The sequence below is a fragment of the Tripterygium wilfordii genome, chromosome 15 (genome assembly GCF_013401445.1).
Source record: "Tripterygium wilfordii isolate XIE 37 chromosome 15, ASM1340144v1, whole genome shotgun sequence".
Lineage (NCBI taxonomy): Eukaryota > Viridiplantae > Streptophyta > Magnoliopsida > Celastrales > Celastraceae > Tripterygium > Tripterygium wilfordii.
Window position 1 is genome coordinate 3,157,335 of NC_052246.1, and position 20,544 is coordinate 3,177,878.

Consider the following 20,544-nt stretch of genomic DNA (forward strand, 5'->3'; position numbering starts at 1 on the left):
CGATTACTTGAGGAGAGTGGGACAATCCAAATATCTGGGATTTACATGAGGTAAAAGCCAATGTTTTCTTGTTATGAAAAAAGAAAATACAAGAGATTAGTATGCCAAACTTAGACTAGCTAACAAAGTAATAATAGAAGGTGTCTCATATGTGTGTGGAGATTTTTTTGGAATCCTACACTTTTACACCTAAGGAATTGTCCGTTTTGGACATATGCCCTCGTGGATTTATTTCAGGAGGGATGTCCACCTCCCTCACTCGAACCTATGACCTCTTAGAGGTGGGAGAGTAAGTACTCAAATTACCAATGCATGGAGAAGCACATTAGCTGGTTCACAAGTAGTGAAGTAATACAACATATATATGATATTCCATTCAAGAAGAAAAAAAAATGGCCTGCCGTCTTGACTGCAGCACTTTTATTATGCGAGAAGAACATTTTATTCGATAATTAGATCGAAAACATGGAATTAGATCTCATCAAACTGGCGAGAGTAAATGAGAAAAGTCAAGAAAATAATTATGAGAATAAGTTATCTCTCTGTCATGCTTTCTAGGCAACTGCCCGAAACCAATGATTTTCGTTAGTGCAAGAAAAGAGAATGTCAGAATGCATGAGTTTTGAAGCTGCATGCATTGATATTTTATTAGATAGAGAGAATATATATGTTACACACTTACCAACATTAATTTTCTTCAGGTTGGGAACATCATGAATCGAAACAGCCGGCTCCAAGTAGTTGAGCGAGCAATCATACTCCAAACAACCCACATGAAGAATACACCAACACCAGTCTCGGCCGGGCTATATAAACGCTTCACTGTTACTCTGTTAGATGTTGGGCTAATGGGCTTACTCGTGGGCTGATATTTAGGTCCAATGCAATTGCTTGCTGAAGCCTATTTGTTAATGCCCATAACGCCCGTGGCTACTTTTGTTTTCTTTATCCATACATATGTTTTTTTAGTGGACCCACTCACCCTCCTATTCTATTCTAGTATTCTACTTCTTTTACTGGACCTTTCTAATGTAGACTATCTAGTCCATAGAGAAGGAGTCCAGGACACGGCCTAGGAGATTGGGCCAACAAGGGAAGGACCACATGAATTCTCTTGAAGAATAATTCTTCAAGAGAGAAAGAAAGTTGGACCATTTGACCCGGGCTTAACTGACAGCTCCTTCACTTGGGCTTCTAATCTTTGGGCCCCTTTTTAGAGCTTCCTAATGAGATTGGGCTGGGCCAGTCAATCATGAGCCACCTGGTAGAGTCTTGTTCTAGTTGTAGAAGTGTAGTAGTAGACTAGTAGTTACAGGTTTTAGTCCGTTAGTGGATAGTGGTTAGCAATCTTCTCTTTCAGTTCCTACCGTCCTACGTATGACTTTGCCGACAGCCACTCTCACATCACAAGTGTGGACCCCTCCTGATCGCGTGATATAAGTGGAAGTCACGTGCTGACATTCTTACCAATCACGCGACGCGTCCCACTACATCCAATGCTGACAAAGTCTTAACCATTAAGTAGAAATCTTCAATGTGAACGCAACTAAATTCAAAGAGCATCCTAGGTACCTGCTCATCCTTTTCCATATTAAAAAAAAACTTCATAGTAGACCTTCCAGAAAGTCCACAAAGAAAAAAAAATAAATTTAACACAAACCACCACTCTCTTTCTTTCTCCAACTACCGCTGGCCACGTCGCCCCCAATCACGAGTGCAGACCCGGGCCTAGTTAAACAGTCCAAAATAATTTTTAAAAGAACAATTCAGAATTTTCATGTTTTCTTTATGTTTAATTTAATTTTTATTAAAACATATTTATAAATTTATTAAGAAGTTTTTTTACTAGAGCATACCCACTCCACAGCCTAATAAGGCACAAAATCCAATTAAGAACTCACATCACAAATTAAATAAAGAATTAGATTTTGATTTATATTTATTTATTATCTCCACTTTTTACGTAACTTTCTCTAGTTTGACAAATCCACACGCAATCCGCGGAATTCCTTGTTTAACTTTCCTGGAAATTTCGCAAGATTTTCTCTTTTATCTATAAAACTGTATCCTTTCATTTCTTCTTCTACTCCTCTCGTTCTGTTTCACCATTTCTCATAGATCTCAAGATACCCAGTTTGTTTTCTGTGAATTAATCGACTTCGGAACCTAAAATCAGATACCCAATTCGGGATTTTGTGAGGAATTGCTTGTTAAAGATGGAGAATAACCAGCAATCATTCTACCAGTTTAGTGACCAGTTGAGGCTGCAAAGTTCGAGCTTGGCGAATCTCTCACTCAACGACTCGATTTGGAGCAATTCGCATGTTTCAAAGAGGCCCGACGAGAGGAGGAACTTTGATATCAGAGTTGGTGGAGAAATCAGCAACAACAATGGTTCCTTTAACAACGACAATAGCTTATTCACCAACAGCTACTACAGTTCCTTCACCAACAGCAACAACAGTTCCTTCACCAACAGCGACAACAACAGTTCCTTCAACAACAGCACCAACAGTCCCTTCAACAATCTGAAGCCAAAAGGGTCTGATTTTAATGCCAACAGCTACTACAGTTCCTTCGCCAACAGCAACAACAGTTCCTTCACCGACAGCGACAACAACAGTTCCTTCAACAACAACACCAACAGTCCCTTCAACAATCTGAAGCCAAAAGGATCTGATTTTAATGGGTTCAATTCTGATTGGAAGATGGGGAACAATTTTGGTGTTAATCAAATCAATCCAATCTACCCAATTAGTCCGATTGGGACTCAAAAGGGTGTTGGGATTGGAATCAATGGTGGATTTAACAAGGGGATTTATTCAAAGCCAAGCAATAATTACAACTTTAATGTCAGTTCAAAGAGTGGGAAGAACAAAGCAGAGGATGATTATGGAGGCAAAGGAGTAAGGAAGAACAACAAGAAGAGTGAAAAGGACAACAATAGCGAGAATAACAAGGAAACTAAGGGCGATAAGAGGTTCAAGACATTACCACCATCCGAATCTCTTCCTTTTAACGAAACAATTGGTGGGTATATCTTTGTCTGCAACAATGATACCATGGCAGAGAATCTCAAGAGACAGCTCTTCGGTACTAATCTCTCCTCCTCTTTCAATTTCATTCAGTCTTATTTGTTGAATTAGTTTCTGGGTTTTTTCAGTCTTTAATTGATGTGTTATTTCGTTGTGTTCTAAATTATGGTCTTTTGCTTGTATGATCTAGGTCTGACTTCACGTTACAGAGACTCTGTTAGGGCTATAACTCCTGGATTGCCCCTGTTCCTCTACAACTACTCCACCCACCAACTCTACGGAGTTTTTGAGGTTTGTATTTGTTCTCCTGAACACCTTATTTGTTTCATATAAGTTCTATTGTTTAAAATATTATCTAATTGTATATATTCTCTTGGTGTTGTTTTTAGGCTGCTGGCTTTGGAGGGAGTAACATTGATCCTTCTGCCTGGGAAGACAAGAAATTCCCTGGTCAATCACGCTTCCCTGCTCAGGTAACAAAATATTGGCTTGCAATATTTGGATTAACTAGATTTCAATATAATGTTATGGCTTTGTGTCCTTTTGGTTCTTGTTTTTGTGATTGCATTGTATTGATTTCTTGTGTTGGTTATCAGGTTCGAGTTGTGACAAGGAAAATCTGTGAGCCATTGGAGGAGGATTCATTCCGGCCGATTCTTCACCATTACGACGGCCCCAAGTTCCGGCTTGAACTGAGCATACCAGAGGTAATTAAATTAAATTCATTACTTTGTGAAAGATTGAGAGTTTCTAATGAAGTCATTTTGGGATATGTACTGATCAACACTATTGGATGTTTATATTTTTGTTGCAGGCACTGTCTCTGTTGGATATATTTGAAGAAACAAGTTCTTGAATGGCATATCATTAACACACAAACCATACCATACAAATACAAGAAGAGAAATCAAAAGAGTTGATAAAATAAGAGCTTAAAGAAGTAGAGACTTGTGTTTTCTTTTTTTGTTTTTCCTTTTTTGGAGTTCTGAAGAGGGAAGAGACTGGGAAGGGATATGCATCAGTTGGTGGTATGTAAGGAGGCTAAATATTTGCTCAGTGATGTATAAATTATGTACAAAGGCTGTTTTGCCTAGACTCATTGGCCCTGCATATTCATAATACTAATAATTATGTATACTATAAATATTGTGAGATGCAATTATATGGTTGTTCTGTAATAGGTAAAGGATATGGATTTTTTGATATCTTGATTTGATTCCTCGTTTTTTGGCAAAGAATGTCTAATGTGGCTAGTGTTTGTAAGCAAAGTGGGATAAAAGATATATCATTTCAACAAGAGATTTCTGGATTAGGTGGTTGAGATGTCTCTTTGATTCCCTATCAGTATATGAGAGTGGTGTAGATTCAGAATTTGAGATTGGATAATACTACCACCACCCAGTATTAGATTTGTGTACATCAGTGTTGGCAACATTTGAAAGATTATGCAGATTATGTGATAAACAAAATCAAAGTCAATGGAGGTTTGCGTACGCTTTACACGTTATTAGCTAGACTTGAGCGAAGAATTGCTGACCCATGAAGCGCAGTTTGGTGGCCAACAAAAGCTAATGTGAAATGGCCAACGGCCACTCCATTGAACAAGAATTGAGTCCCAAGACTTGTTGCTGTGCCATCTTTTTCAACACCAACCGTGTTTTATTCAAACATTACTAGTCTGTTGTCGACTAATTCAATGCAATTGAAGTTCACAGCAGGATTGGTACAACTTTTGCTCATTGTTAATATTACTAGTCAAACCAAAGCTGATGACCAATTCAAGCATAGCCAGACAACGTCATACACTTGCTTCGAAATTCTTAGGTTTATTTGGATACATTTTTCCACCATGTGTTAAATCTCATTCGAAATGATAAACTACACCTCCTTATATACATAGTAATCCAAATCTGTAGCAAAAGGGGTCCATAGCTCAGTGGTAGAGCATTTGACTGCAGATCAAGAGGTCACCGGTTCGAACCCGGTTGGGCCCTATGTAGTATTTTTCATTTTCAATTTTATACCTCCTTCAAAAAAGTCCAAATTCCAATATATCTTGGGCTTAATTTAATAGTTTGAACTTCGAATATAATATATTAGAAATTAGAAATATAATATATGTATTATAAAGAAAATCTAGACTAACGCTACAATAATTAACGAAATTAGTAAATTCTTTATCAAAATTAAAATAATTATAATTTTATCAGCACTTTCTTCAGAATTGTTGATGAAATACATATTATCACCAAGGGAGTAGGACGAACGAACCCCACCAGATCTATCCACACTATAAATTCATTAAAATGATTCTATTTTCTTATTAATATTATTTTTATAATATTTTTAAGCACATAATTTATATACATATGAAAGTACTAAATAAGACATTCTCCAAAAATCATAATATAGGATGATAGAAATCAAAATTTTTAATTAATTCTTATTTGATTTTTCATATACCATTTTTATTGTTCAAAGTGTTAATAGAAAACTTTCCGATGCGAGAGAAAAAAGCTCATTTTGTGGTTTTCTTTTCAAAAACAAATAAAAATTACAACAAAAAATTTAAATGAATAGCAACTCGCAATTTAATGTTTCCTAAGCCCTATTAAAAATATAATTTTAGCAAATTCAATTTTTTAAACATTTTTTTAATAGAAAAATACAGCATGCCATGGCGGACTTGAAAAGCAAAAGGTCTCTCCTCTCCAGTAGAAAAGAAGTTGTTTTACCACAGCACCCCAGAAATGGCTTAAAAAGTGCAGAAATACTAAAGCAGACATAATAAACTCCGATTTCTGATACCGCAAAAGTTCTATTACTATCAAGGTGTAAAATGACATCCATCCCTAAGTTGACACCATGAAGAGGGTTTCATACAGTAAGTTGATGGCTATGAGAAAAAAAAAAAAAATAGGAGGGGAGAGAGAAGTATGCAATCTAAGCTAAGGGGACGAGGACACTCGAACAAAGTAGCAGCACCAAAGAACGACGAAAATGGTTAGTAAGTTACATGATTATGAACCAGAGATATAAAAAGATCCAAGCTCTAAGATGCACAAGTATAAAACAAAAATTTACACCCAAATGATTGTTAATTGTTATAATGTATATGTGCTTCATATGTTTTCGGACAGGATCATCATCAGGGGCAAACATCATATCTACAAGTTAAACACCGTTTATATAAAAGAAGTAGTGAAGTTTGGACCTTTTGAAAACGAGGACACAGAACAGTCGAGTGAAAAGAGAAAGAACTACTGGTTTGAAGGTTTTGAAGCCGAAAAGATTTGAACTCTTCATTTAAGCAAAACAGACACTATGATTGTCCATTATCGTATGAGATAAAACACACAAAAAAAAAAAACAAAAGTAACCTGAAGAGAACATACCAGTGAATTGACCAAGCAACATCTCCCCTGCTTGAAAAAAAGAGAGAGAGACGATGAAAGTTCACATAACAAACCACAACCGACAAGAACAATCCATTTTTCATGAAGAAAGTACTTAACTTACCAAGAAATGTCAAGTTGTTGTTACATGGAAATGTTTTATTGCTAATTTTCAGACATTTGTGAACAATTTATATCAGTTCACTGTCTCCCGTCTTTTCCCGCAAATGAGACCTTAGCATCCTTAGAAATGTTCCAAGTCATTGACGTCATCCTTTTTAGTTCCTCAAAGAAAAACATTAGCCTTACATATATCCTTCATAAAGAAACTTTTAATGACTAAAAATTCAATTGATATAACCATTGAAACAAATAACTAGGGAAAAAATGCGGAAAATCAGAAAACGAAGCATCAGATAATTAAAGAATAAAGAGGCAACAAAACACAGATTGTAAGAGAGAGGAGAAATTAATATTATGGTATTTATAAACCCATATGATTTTCAATAAAACCATTAAAACCACATGTTAGAAATTTTGCTAACAGATAGTAAAATAATAAGGGGGAATCAAAACACACAGAGAGAGAGAGAGAGAGAGAGGAGAGATAAATTAATATAATGGTTTATCTTTCCCTGCCTCATTGTCTCTTTTGGGTTTTTAAGGTTTTTTGTAAGCAGGGTTTTGAGTATCGAGTATTTGGACTGTAAAAGAATGGGAGGCTCCTAACTCCTCAAATTGCTAGGGTTTATTTCCAATGTCAATACTAATCACAGTAATCAGTATTTCCTGTTCTAGATCTAATCCATCCATCTATATATATTTCTGGCCATATATACTTCTATCATAAACCCTTGTACTTTTCCACATCAAGGAAGCATAAAAAGCCACAGGTCAGAAAATTTGCTGACAGATAATCAAAGAATTAGGAAGCATCAAAACACCCACAGAGAGAGAGGAGATCCAGATACAAATTAATATAATGGTACTTATAAACCCTTACACTTTTCCGTATCAAAGAAGGATAAAAGTCAGGTTAGAATCTTTGCTGACAGATAATTAAAGAATAGGACGGCATCAAAAAACTCCGAGAGAGGAGAGAAATTAACAAAATGGGTACTTAAAACCCTTGTACCTCTCCATATCATGGAACCATGAAAAATGACAGCTAACAATCCAAGATAAATGGCCCCAAATAGGCAGAGGAAGAAACTCACCGAGAAACATGTAACATGATACTAAAGCGTGTTGAAACTATAATTGACCTACTGTGAGGGGATGACTCTGTCCACTGAAAACCATACATTCCTATGTGGCAATCCAAATTAAGCAAGCGACATCAGATAACATAGTTACCTTTGCATAACATGGAGAAATTTGAAGAGCCCAAGTACAAACTTGTATACACTCTGCAAAACCCATTCTCTGGTGTAGAAAGAACGCATACAACACATCATTGTGTAAATAAGGAACCATGTCAATACAACGATATTTATAATTGGCCAAATCACCCCAAGATAATTAGCCTCAAATAGGCGGAGGAAGAGGATTTACAGAGAGACTTGAACAGGATACTAAGATGCCTATTTGACACCAGATCTGCCCTAATCTGACAGGTGGTTCAATCCATACAACACAAGATAACAACTAATAAGCTTGCATCTGTCGTTGACCAGCTCCCTTTTCTTAAAAAGCAGTCAATACACTTTATTAAAAAGCTGCTTTAGATTTTAGAGAAACTTTTTACCCACTCAATGGCTAAACGTAATGATTTTTGGGTTTCATTAGTTGAGCCATATGCAGGATAATAGCTTGGATATAGTTTCAAAAAATTTAACCATATGATCAATGAATCAACCAACACACATAATAAATATCTACTTCAAATTACAGATTCCTATGCGGCAATCCAAATATAAGCAACATCAGATACCATAGTTAACTTTGCTTACCTTGGAGAAATATGAAGAGCCGGATCACAATCTCGTACAAACTCCTCTAGACTCCTGATTACAATCTCATACAAAATCCTCAAGAACATCCATTTACTGGTATAGCAACAAACACACAAAAAATCAAAGGGTAAATAAGGAACCAATTTTAGAATTAGAAACTATAACCTATACAAACAAGATGCTTTCTTGGTTTCAACTAGTTTCCTTTTATTTTGCCGTTATCCCATAGGTGACTTTCTCCGATTCCTTGTTTAGCAATTATCTGATCTTCTCTGTTGCTCTCGTATTATAAAGGATTATATGAGATGCAAGTACATAGGCAACACAAATATAGAGGATAAGGCAACGGTGCCACAAATCTTTGTCTGCAATTTTTCAGTCGAGAAATAAACATAAAATAAAATTTCTTTCAATTTCATTGTAGATAAGGAACATATTGAACAACAAAAATCCAGAATTTGGAAATCTATGTCACCTGAAACAAAGAAGCCTGGCTCATATACAAACTGCAACCAGACTTCTGCCCACGTCGTCAACATCTACCCACGTCATCAACATCTATTGGAGCAAGGGTGAAAACTCATGTTATGCTTTTCTTGTGAGAAAGACCCAAAATTGGTTGTCCTTAGCGAGTGTTGATGGTAATTTCATAATACCTGGGAGTAACAACAGAGAGCTTTGGTGTAATCTCCACAGAGATTGCACTGGTTGCCCATTTGCTTTGAACATAAAATAAAATTTCTTTCAATTTCATTGTAGATAAGGAACATATTGAACAACAAAAATTCAGAATTTGGAATTTATGTCACCTGAAACAAAGAAGCCTGGCTCATGTACAAACTGCATCCAGACTTCTGCCCACGTCATCAACATCTACCCACGTCATCAAACATCTATTGGAGCAAGGTTGAAACCTCATGTCACGTTTTTCTTGAAGAAAGACCCAAAATTGGTGTCATTAGCAAACGTTGATAGTAATTTCATAATACCTGGGAGTAACAACATAGAGCTTAGGTGTAATCTCCACAGAGATTGCACTGGTTGCCCATTTGCTTTGATGCTAAAACATCTTTATTCTTCTTCAAATCCGAAAAGTCTCTAATCATCTAAGTCACAAAATTTTGAAAAACTAACTACTGAACATGAATGAGACATTCATCAAAAGCAACCCAAATAAATGAAAAATCAAAAGTGGAGATTATAAAAGAGACACACTTACTGTAAGTGGGACAAATGACTAGAGAATTCAAAAGTAAAGATAAAAAGTGCAACGAAATTCATTAGGACCGTTAGAAGAAACCAGCAGCTTCAGACTGTCTGGAACTACTGATTTCAACTTCTCCATTCAGATTGCCACAGAGACCGAGACACCAACTTAGATCAAATTGCTGCTAACTTTTCTGGTTTTTTCCCTCATAGAGCATGTGACAATATTAACAACTTCATGAAGCACGAAAAAAATTCACACAAAATCTAACTAAAAAGAAAAAGGTTACATGAATCAAAAGTGACTCATTGATATAAAAAGAAATATTCATACAAAATACAAGATCTCCCTGATACTCAAGTAAATAAAGGGTTAAAAATTGCCAAAGTTTTAAAACAAACTCAGGTCCTTAATGGAATGATAATTGCTATCCTGCCATTGCTAGTTTTAATAAATGATAAACAGAACGAAAGCCTATCTGCTTACATCCGTCAAATTATATAAGCACGACCAAATAGGAAATTTCTAAAACCATGGGTAGGGCAACTTACCAAGAACCTGGATCACTCGAAGATGTCCTTTTGCTCCAAATTCTCTTCCTCTGATCTTTTTAACGTGTACCTTGAGGCCCAATATGATACTTCTTAATTTTCACACTATGACCCACATTCTGTTACAAAATTACACTTGAACAGTTGAACCCAATCAATAATGGTTGCTCACTAAAGCAGATAGTTATTGCCCCAGTGGCTAATATTTTCTTTGTTTCATTTACTCCATAATCAATTTCAATGGCAGTTAAAAGTTACAAATATTATCACAAATCCAACAGTATTCAATTCACAAAATATAGAAAAAGCCAAACCCTAATAAAACCCATAAAATGAAATCACATGAACCCAAACAACTTTTTTTGGTTGGCGGAATGAAATTCCCAGTTTCATTAATGCAAGGAACCACCCTTGTCTAAACCAGTAAACCAAGCCAAGCCTTTCTCAGTTTTGTTCATGCAAGGAATCACCCTTGTCTAAACCAAGCCAAGCCATTCTCAGTTTTATTCACACAAGGAATCACCCTTGCCTAAACCAAGCCAAGTCATTCTCAGTTTTATTCACACAAGGAATCACCCTTGCCTAAACCAAGCCAAGTCATTCTCAGTTTTATTCATGCAAGGAACCACCCTTGACTAAACCAAGCCAAGCCTTTCTCAGTTTTATTCATGCAAGGAATCACCCTTGTCTAAACCAAGCCAAGCCATTCTCAGTTTTATTCATGCAAGGAATCACCCCTGTCTAAACCAAGCCAAGCCATTCTCAGCTTTTATTAATGCAAGGAATCACCCTTGTATAAACCAAGCCAAGCCATTTTCAGTTTTTATTTATACAAGGAATTATCCTTGTCTAAACCAAGCCAAGCCATTCTCAGTTTTTCTTTATGCAAGGAGTCACTCTTGTCTAAACCAAGTCAAGCCATTCTCAGTTTTATTTATGCAAGGAATCACCCTTGACTAAACCAAGCCAAGCCTTTCTCAGTTTTATTCATGCAAGGAATCACCCTTGTCTAAACCAAGCCAAGCCATTCTCAGTTTTATTCATGCAAGGAATCACCCTTGACTAAACCAAGCCAAGCCTTTCTCAGTTTTATTCATGCAAAGAATCATCCTTGTCTAAACCAAGCCAAGTCATTCTCAGTTTTATTCATGCAAGGAATCACCCTTGACTAAACCAAGCCAAGCCATTCATAGTTTTATTAATGCAAGGAACCATCCTTGTCTAAGCAAAGCCAAAGCCAAGTACTAGGTTTTATTAATGCAAGGAACCACCCTTGCATCAACTACGCCAAGCCATTCTCAATTTTATTCATGCAAGGAGTAACCAAGCCAAGTACTCGGATTTATTTGTGACAAGATAGAAAAAGAATTAAATCAAAAGAAAGAGCGGGAACAAAATTCAAAAATGAAACCCAAAAATCACAAAATAAAAACAAAAAAGACAAACCCTAATAGAACCCAATTATCAAAACCGAGTCAATCTCAAAAACAAAACCTCCAACTTAACTACTTTCAATATCATAAACTGATTGTCAACATTTAAAAAAGCGAAAAAAAAAATAGAAAGAAATCTAAACTCAGAAATATTATAAAAAAAAAAGAAGCCAAACCCTAATAAAACCTAATTATCAAAATTCCAAAAGGAAAAAAATGAAAACACAAACTGTATTAAACATGTAGATCCTCAAACTGTATTAAATTCCGTGCGTTACCAAGGCTTTGGATGCAATTACAAACATTATAAATTCTGAGCAAGAAAATTTTAGAAGAGTTAGGGAAAAAAAATGCAGCAAGTATATGAAACAAATGCTTTCCAAGAAATCAATGGAAATGCATAAACTATTACGCAGAAGATCAGCAATCAAAATACATAATCATAAGGGAATAAGCACTACCGATAAAAAGGACAGAACCAATATTGGGGCAAAATGATAACTAGAAATTAAAGCCCGTTTAATTATTATACTAAAGAATCAATAAGTTTGACATGAAATTTTGAGCACCACCATAACTTAAACAAAACCAGAGAAGTAGCAGAACTGCAGTAAAAATACCAGAGGTTACTCTTTAAACCATTTAGCATACCTTGACCAAGGAAAGAGCCACAATCTAGGTTGAGGCACTCTTTTGAAGCAAATCTGACCATTATAAGAGAAGTGTTCAAGTTTAGATCATCATCAATATCTAATTACATTTAGAAAAACGAAAACAGAGAAAAAGTTTAAAGAAAAAGAACTCCGGGTCTGAAGGTTTTAAAGCTGAAAAGATTTGAACTTTTCAGAGAATCAAACAAAAAGAAATCAAAATGAAAATATGATTGTCCATAATTATAAGAGATAACAAACAAAAAGTAATCCGAAAAAAAAATACCTGTGAGTTGACTAAGCAACATATCCCTTAAAAAAACATAGACAGGAAAGTTCATATCGCAAACCTGAAATGGGAACCATGATTTTTTTCAGGAAGAACACAGTATAACTAAATGCTAAATAACTATCTTACCAAGAAATGTCTTCAATTCCCCCCCCCCCCCCCCAAAGACCTTTGCATCCTTAGCAATCTTCAAGGCATTGATAGAATCTTTGTAGTTCCCCAAAGGAAAATTTGCCTTATCGCTCAAGTAACAAGCCTGTATAAAGAAACTTTTTTATGAAAAAAAATGAAAAGAAGAGAATGAGCCATCAGATAATTAAAGAAAAAGGAGGCATCGAAACAAACACACAAGCACAGAGAGAGAGAAATTAATAAAATGTATTTGGCCAAGACAGCCCAAGATAATTGGACTCGAATAGACGGAGGAAGAGGATTTAGAGAGAAACTTGGTGACAACTGTACTGTTCACCTGAAAATATTTGTCAGCCGCCCAATATCGTCTAATAAGCTTGCATCTGCTGTTGACCCACTCCCTTCTCTTAAAAAGTAAAACACCCTATTAAAAAGATGCTTTAAATAGGAACTTTTACCAACTCAACGGCTACAATATTTTTAGGTTTCACTGGTTAAGCCATATGCAGGAGAATCACTTGGATAAAAGCTTCAAAAAAACTCAATTATATGATAAATCACAAGAATCAACAACACATAATCAATATCTACAACAAATCCCAGATTCATACGAGGCATCCAACTAAGCAACATCATATCCCATAGTTACCTTTGCATACCTTGGAAAATTTTGAAGAGCCTGATTACAATCTCACACAAACTCCTCCTGAGTCCCGATTACAATCTCGCACGAACTCCAGAAGATCAATTTTCTGGTATAACAACAAAACATAAAACAAATCAATGCGCAAATGAGAACCGTGTTCAGAACTAGAAACTATAACATATACAAACAAGATGCTTTCTAGGTTTCAACTTGTTTCCTTTTATTTAGCCTCATTCTCTATGGGCCACTTCTCCGATTCCTTGTTTAGCAATTAGCTGATCTTCTCTGCAGCCTCGTTTTATAAAGGATTGTATAAGATGCAAGTACACAAGCAACGTAAATATAAAGGAGGCATCAACAAAAATTTCCAAATGCTAGGTAAATCTGGAAAACCAATGGTGCCACTAATATTTATCTGCAATTTTTAGTCAAGAGGTTATTAATCAACGTAAAATAAAATTGCTTTCAATTCATTATAAATTATAACATTACTATTATGATAGAACAAACATAAGCGATCGATTATTCAACCTACAGGCTTACTTGGCTGTTTTTCCCTAATCCCCTCACAGAGCAGGTGACAATATATGGTACCTTCTCCTGAAAAATGAAAAAAAAATTCAAAAGATCTAGCTTAAAAGAAAAATTACATGAATCAAAAGTGAATTCTCACAAAGGATACCAAACATGAGTGCAAAAACAAGACAATAAATCAGTTGATGCAAAAAAAAAAAAAAAAAATCATTTCATCATATACAAAATACATTATCTTATTGATACTCTTGAGAAATGATGGGTTAAAAATGTCGAAGTTTTAAAACAAACTCAAGTCCTTAAACTAGTAATTGTTAGTGTAGCAATTATCGTTCCATTAAGTTTAGTAAATGATACCAAACAGAATTGAAGGCTATCTGCTTGCATCCATCAAATTATAAAAGCACGGCCTAATAGAAATTTCTAAGGTAGGGCAACTTACCAAGAGCTGGGCCACTCAAAAATGTTCTTTCGCTCAGCATTTTCTTCCTCTAACCTTTTACACGTGTACCTCGAGGCCCAATATGTAACTTCTGAATCTCATACTAAGACCCACTTTGTTTTACAAAATTTCACTTTGAATCCCCCAATCCAATCAAGAATGGTTGCTTTCTCAACAATTTTTAGCAGTATTAATATTGCCCCAGTTGTTAGCAGTGTTTTCTTAGTTTCATTTAATCTATAATCAACTTCAAGTAATGGGAATTACAAAGTATGAAGAGTTACCAATACCATAACCCCAATAGTATTCACTAATCAAATGCAACAATAAATGAAAATAACATATATGGAATCAGTCGCAATACACATCTTTTTGACAGAATGAAATTCTCAGTGTCACTCAGGTAAGGAAGCGTAGTCTAAACCAAGCCAAGCCACGCCACACCACTGCACGAAATCTAACCTAAATCCGATTATAAAATACAAAAAGAAAAGAGAAAGCACAAAAACCGAAACAGCTTTGCATGATTTTGCCAAAAGAAATTATTAGTTTCATTTATGCAAGGAAATACCCTTGCCTAAACCAAACCAAGTGACATTGAACAAAACCAAGCAAAGCCGAGCAAATCTCAAAACAAAAACTCCAACTTAAACACCTTAAATATCATAAACTGATTGCAAGGATAAACGAAATCACAAAAAAGGAGAGAATAAAATTAAAATTAAACCTAAAACTCACAACACATTTTTAAAAAAATAACAATACCCAATTATCAAAAAGAAAAAAGAAAAAGAAAGCACAAAAACCCAAACAGCTGTAATGGTTGGCAGAATGAATGTCTCAGTTTTACTTATGTAAGGAATCACCCTCGCCTAAACAAGTCAATCCATTCTCGGATTTATTCATGCACGGAACCACCCTTGCTTAAACAAAACCAAGTCACGCCAAATCAAACTAAGCATTGCCGAGCCAATCCTAAAATAAAAAACCCAGCTTTCAATCACAAAAAGGTTTTCAAGACAAAAATTTTAAAAAAAAAAACAGTGAACAAAAAATAAGAAACCTTAAACTCAAAAAACGTTAAGAAAAAATAAAACACAAAAGGCAAACAGCTTTGTTGTTTGGCATAATGAAATTCTCAGTTTTAGGCATGCAAGGAATCACCCTTGCCTAAACCAAGCCAACCCATACCAAAACAAACCAAGCAAAATCGAAACAAAGAGAGAATAAGAAGCTAAGACGCACAAACGTTAAAAAAATAAAAATAAAAAACCCAACTATCAAAATTTCCAAGACAGAGATAAAACGCAAAAACCCTAACACCTTTACTGATTTCGTAACAACAAACAAACGTTAAAAAAAAAAAAAATAACCCAACTATCAAAATTCCCAAGACAGAGATAAAGCGCAAAAACCCTAACACCCTTTACTGATTTCGTAACGACAGGTTTCGTATATTTTGGCAGAATGATATTCTCAGAGTTACCCATGCGAGGACGCCTTGCCTAAACTAAGCCAGGACACACCAAACCAAGCAACTCCAAGCCAATCTACAAACAAAAACTCCAATTTAAGTGCCTTCGAAATCATAAACTGATTGTCGGGATAAAAATCAAAAGCGAAATAGATACCTACATAGGGTTCCGCGAAAGAGAATAGGACAGGGAGAAAGGAAGAAGAACATTGGCCGATTTCCCGAAAGTTTTCCTAATTCTGATAAAACCCTTAATTTGAAATTGAAAATAACTTGCTTTTCCGAATATATAGACAAGTGTTGAGTCGGTAATGCAGGCCATTTAGCGAAATAGATACCTGTATAGGGTTCCGCGACAGAGACTTGGACAGGGGAAAAGGAAGAAGAACGTTGGCCGGTTTCCCGAAAGTTTTCCTAATTCTGATAACCTTAATTTGAATTTGAAATTGAAAATACAGTATCTTGCTTTTCCGAATATATAGGCAAGTGTTGAGGCGGTCATGCGGGCCGTTTAGTTTAAGCCCAAATTCCAATAGACCTTTGGCAAGCCCAAATTGAAATATGTCCGAATCCATTATTGTAAAAGACCACATAAATTTTTTTGTCATGCTCTTATATTGGGGTGTCAAAAAATTGATTTCAGGTCGGCTTCAAGTCAGACAACAACAAGTGTTTACGAAATATTTAGAAGTTCGGACTCTAATTTGGACTGAATTTACAACGTACTTAATTGATCAAATCCATATTAATTTAAATTCGAACAAATAAATAGGACAAGATTTATATGTTTGGACCTGGATTGAATTTTAAATCAGAACCAGATAAATTTGGTTTAATCCTAGTCAAAAAAATTCGATCGTCTGAATTGAACAGGGATTTGTCACCACTACTCCTGCCTACAATGTTTATTTTAGCACATATAAATACACCTCCCCTACCCGCCACAAATTTCTTCCATCTTAGAACAGTGTAGTTAACCCGTGCCTAGCAGAGTCATACTGATTGTCTTATCAATATTGCATAAAATTCTTGTCATGCTTCTAGATGCCTGCCTAGAAGATTCGTTTTAGCGCACAGGTAAAATACATCGCCCCTACCCACCTAGAATTTGAAATCGTCTGCTTCTTTTACTGTCTTAATATTGCCATTAATTTTAAAATTTTCTCCTTCATTTCTGTTCCTTTCCCCCAGATCATCTCAAGATTTTCACTTAAAAATAATGTCCTCAACGGTCTACTATCACATGCACCCACTTCAGAAATTTTCAACTTTATCACATGCACCCTTCAATATAAATATTCACACAATCATACATATACAGAAAGTTAATAGACAATAATCTGGAATGGGGAATTGTTCTATCAAAAGGGTCGCCGGAAAATGCCCAGATTCAGTTCGGATTATTACAAAATCTGGTGGCGTTGGAGATCTTAAAGGTCCTATGTTAGTCGGAGATGTCCTAAATGGTCATCCAGGGTATGGCATATTCAGGTGCGCATCGTGGTCTAATCCATTGCCAAAGCACGAATGGCTTATTAATGGTCATTCCTACTACTTGCTTCCGCTTGAGAAGATACCAATTGAGCCACCGAAGGTGCCAACTGATGCGGCGACGTTGAAGGATTTTGAGAATGGAGCTGCTGCTGTGCAGGTCCTGCCATCGCTTGGAAATGGTGTGTGGAGAGTGAAGTTGGTGATTGGGAGTAAGGAATTGGAGGAGATTTTGAAGCAAGAAGGGAATACTGAGGCACTGATTGAGACCATGAGAGCGGCTGCAATGTTGACTCCAATGAGACGTTCCAAGAAATCTTGGAAGCCTAAGGTGTTCAAAGTGCCAGTGGCTGGTGAGAAATGAATCATGATGGTTTATTGCGCTTATGGAAATTGGCTTCAAAGGGCCTGTAGACGGGGCCTTCTGCACGATTGAGATTCTCATACAACGACAGCAGGCTAGGCCCAATATTTGTGTTTGGGCTCTTTCAAAAAGGTTGTATTTAATTATTTATCAGTGTATTAACACACTCTTTGTGTTAATAATGCATTTTAATTCCCAAGTGATTTTATCCACTCCAAATGATGATTATGTTTAAACAAAAAATATGTAAATTTGATTTAACCCTGCCAACCATTCCTTGTTTATTAACCAGTATAGATTTGTACAAAGAGAACCTTATCCGCCAAATATCATTACCATCAGTGGCAACAAACAATTCTGGAAAGAAAAAGAAGAGAAAGGAGGAGAACCTTAATAAGCACTAGATCCCCAGACCGACCTAGTGATGATACGTAGATTTGTCATCCTTAAACAGAGACATTGACTCCAGATATACTCATTCTGGCACATAATCTTGGATTCTGCTTCTTCTTGCTGAAAAGGAGGAAATAACATTAGAAATCATTAGAATGTGGAGAATGGTGAATAGATGAGGATTAGCCCGCTTTTGATGAGCACACGCAATGCTAAGAGTAAAGAAAATCCAAGTACCTACTTCATTTTGGCTGGTTGATATTTAAATTGAAGACAGAAGTTGATGAAGCATAGACAACCAAACAATAAATTATATTCCTGTAAAGGGAAGTGCATCTAAAACAAACCATTGCCTCTCAGGGGTTAAAGTTTCAGGTATGTGTGGGGGAGAAAGAACACAAGCTGAAGCTACCCTGCTGCTACTTCTGATGCTTCATAAATTTAAACCGATTTTTATACCAGCAAGTAATTTTTACAAAACTGAAGCAGCGTGTGACAAAAAGAGAAAAGTGGAAGAGAGGTCTCTCTCTCTCTCTCTCTCTCTCTCTCACACACACACACAAACACAAACACACAACACCATTCCCCGTTTATTTAATTCATTATGGCATGCAATTTGTAGAGTTCAATGTTTACATGGACCATGGCTGTAAGCTATTTTCAACGCCACACCTAATATTTGGGATTATGGCTTTAGGTATGTGCTGCAATGGCAAGTGCACGAAGTTTGAAGGAAACTCGTGCAGAATGAAGTTCAAAGAAAACTCATACAGGCTTTATTTTTGCTGGCGTTGATTCTCCTTCAGAATGAAAGTAGATTAAATTTAATCACATGCCAGTCAAGATTTTCAATCAGTAAGATAATATGAAAGAATCTGTCTTGTGCCAGAAAAAAAACAATTAGCTACCTCTCGAGCCTCTAATCTAATCAAGACCAAAACAAGCAGCGTCAGGAAAAAATCAAAATTTACCATTGGAATTATATAAACAAATTTACCTTGACTGATCCTCGTCACTATGGCCTACAGAAATTCATGTCTCCGCTCGTCCAAAGCCAACCTCATCCATGCTTTGGCCACGCCGCCTATACCTGCCACCAGACGCCACGAGTCCAGGACAAGGCCTGTAAGCCTTTATTGGCCACCAACCAAACCCTGGGACAGTTGCAATTCCACCTTGAATCCTTCCATCGCCATTGCATCCCTTTTCAATTTCCTCTCTACCGCATGCCTTGCAACCCCTGTGTGGAAAGTTCATGTACGCGACTTGAAATTAATATTGTTTCAAACATACAACCATCAGCCTTCTTTTGGGAAGAAGAGTACATAGACTAAAGATTCACTTATAGGATGTTGTTTTTTGACATGGCCACATAGAATTCCATAGTGTCTTCACTGGTTGAATCCTGTATGAATTTGTGAATCTATGCCAATTGAACTCCCATGTCTATGCAATTTGCAAACCATAAGTAATTGGAAACCTTTTCCCATCTGAAATTAAACAATCACTTGTCGAAGTTCGTAGGCCACATAAAACTTAGCATAACCAGAAATGTTGCACTAACTGAAATGACTAACACGAGCATATTCAATAGCGCACTAGAAAAGCCATTCATAGGCTATTTGACATAGCTCTTAAATATTAAGATGGGTTCAATATGAATTGATCTTGTCACATGGTAAATTATGTTAATCACTACCCAGATGCATAGATGATAGAGGCGAATCATTTCATCAAACACGTAGAGCGCAATATTTTCACCAGTCGATAGAAAACAAAAAGATGCTAATTCCAAGTTCAAAGCGTGAGTAAGAACTTCGTGGGTCAAATGGAAAATCATGGCACGGAAAGTCGTAGTTACCTCAGAGGAAGCTGTCCAGGTTCTTCAGTGGCAGACCCAGGTTGGACAGGAAGAGAATCAGATGATGGAGAAGGACCATCTTCTACAACAGAAGTTGAAGGAGAAGGAGAAGAAGCAGAGAGAGGTATAACAGACTTGGATGGGTACCTAACGAGAGTTGTGGAGCCGTGGCCAAGCAACAATTTGTTCCCAAAGAGTGGAGCCTGGTGAGGATTGGGAACAGAGAGAAGGGTTATTGCCATTCTCAGCTCACTCTCTCCTCTGTGTGCATCAATCAGAACAAGGCAGGTAGTGAATAACAACCACTAAAACCAATCTGACTTCTGCCCAAAATGTGAGGCTAAGAAGCTTAGAAAATTTACCTTTTGTCACTAGCCACTACGCCGTTGGATATTTCTGCTTAAGTGACATTGAGTCAACAAAACACAAATGTAAATAGAGTTTGTTTTAATGGCCATGGCCATGAACCATTTAAAATTATTTGGGGAGTGCTTATAGATGCGGCTTTACATTTATATACATACGAGTGAATGGTGATGGTAAATGCCGGATAAAAAAAAAGAAAAAAGAAAGAATGGTGATGGTAAAATTCCCCCAAGTTACAAGATCATGAGAAGGAAAAAATTGAACGGGAAAAAATAAAGAAAATGATGCCTCTTTGCTGCTAAGGCACAAACAACCAAAACTGGTAA

The 20,544-nt window shown here is 36.3% G+C and overlaps 3 protein-coding genes, 1 long non-coding RNA gene and 1 other non-coding gene across 6 annotated transcripts; 3 read left to right on the forward strand and 2 right to left on the reverse strand.

The window, feature by feature from the left end:
* Window positions 1-2,072: 2,072 nt before the first annotated feature.
* Window positions 2,073-4,251, forward strand: LOC120016991 (DCD domain-containing protein NRP-B-like). The gene is made up of 5 exons (XM_038870018.1): window positions 2,073-3,093; window positions 3,226-3,326; window positions 3,425-3,508; window positions 3,632-3,742; window positions 3,850-4,251. The coding sequence occupies exons 1-5, from the start codon at window positions 2,217-2,219 to the stop codon at window positions 3,889-3,891; spliced, it is 1,215 nt and encodes a 404-aa protein (XP_038725946.1). The 5' UTR covers window positions 2,073-2,216; the 3' UTR covers window positions 3,892-4,251.
* A 706-nt stretch (window positions 4,252-4,957) lies between these two features.
* Window positions 4,958-5,029, forward strand: TRNAC-GCA. The gene has a single exon. It is a non-coding gene; the product is annotated as a tRNA-Cys (tRNA).
* A 640-nt stretch (window positions 5,030-5,669) lies between these two features.
* LOC119980080 lies at window positions 5,670-8,944 on the reverse strand. Its single transcript, XR_005463790.1, has 4 exons — window positions 8,861-8,944; window positions 8,383-8,750; window positions 6,555-7,738; window positions 5,670-6,457 (listed from the first exon to the last, which is right to left on the reverse strand). It is a non-coding gene; the product is annotated as an uncharacterized LOC119980080 (long non-coding RNA).
* An 8,144-nt stretch (window positions 8,945-17,088) lies between these two features.
* LOC120017305 lies at window positions 17,089-17,598 on the forward strand. The gene has a single exon (XM_038870483.1). It carries the CDS (start codon window positions 17,089-17,091, stop codon window positions 17,596-17,598), a length of 510 nt encoding a protein of 169 aa, XP_038726411.1.
* A 230-nt stretch (window positions 17,599-17,828) lies between these two features.
* LOC120017080 lies at window positions 17,829-20,355 on the reverse strand. Of its 2 annotated transcripts, XM_038870143.1 has the most exons (4): window positions 20,215-20,355; window positions 19,853-20,113; window positions 18,989-19,231; window positions 17,829-18,111 (listed from the first exon to the last, which is right to left on the reverse strand). In XM_038870143.1, the coding sequence occupies exons 2-3, from the start codon at window positions 20,092-20,094 to the stop codon at window positions 19,024-19,026; spliced, it is 450 nt and encodes a 149-aa protein (XP_038726071.1). In that variant the 5' UTR covers window positions 20,095-20,113; window positions 20,215-20,355; the 3' UTR covers window positions 17,829-18,111; window positions 18,989-19,023. The 2 variants fall into 2 exon arrangements, with proteins under 2 accessions (XP_038726071.1, XP_038726070.1); XM_038870142.1 differs by having other exon boundaries at window positions 19,853-20,276.
* Between the last annotated feature and the right edge of the window lie 189 nt (window positions 20,356-20,544).

Coding starts and splice junctions, on each gene's coding strand:
- LOC120017080 (XM_038870143.1), bottom strand. CDS start 20,094: ATGGCAATAACCCTTCTCTCTGTTCCCAATCCTCACCAGGCTCCACTC. Junction 19,232..19,852: donor CCTGGACAGCTTCCTCTGAG/GTAACTACGACT, acceptor CTTTCCACACAG/GGGTTGCAAGGCATGCGGTA.
- LOC120016991 (XM_038870018.1), top strand. CDS start 2,217: ATGGAGAATAACCAGCAATCATTCTACCAGTTTAGTGACCAGTTGAGG. Junction 3,094..3,225: donor TCTCAAGAGACAGCTCTTCG/GTACTAATCTCT, acceptor TGTATGATCTAG/GTCTGACTTCACGTTACAGA. Junction 3,509..3,631: donor AATCACGCTTCCCTGCTCAG/GTAACAAAATAT, acceptor GTTGGTTATCAG/GTTCGAGTTGTGACAAGGAA.
- LOC120017305 (XM_038870483.1), top strand. CDS start 17,089: ATGGGGAATTGTTCTATCAAAAGGGTCGCCGGAAAATGCCCAGATTCA.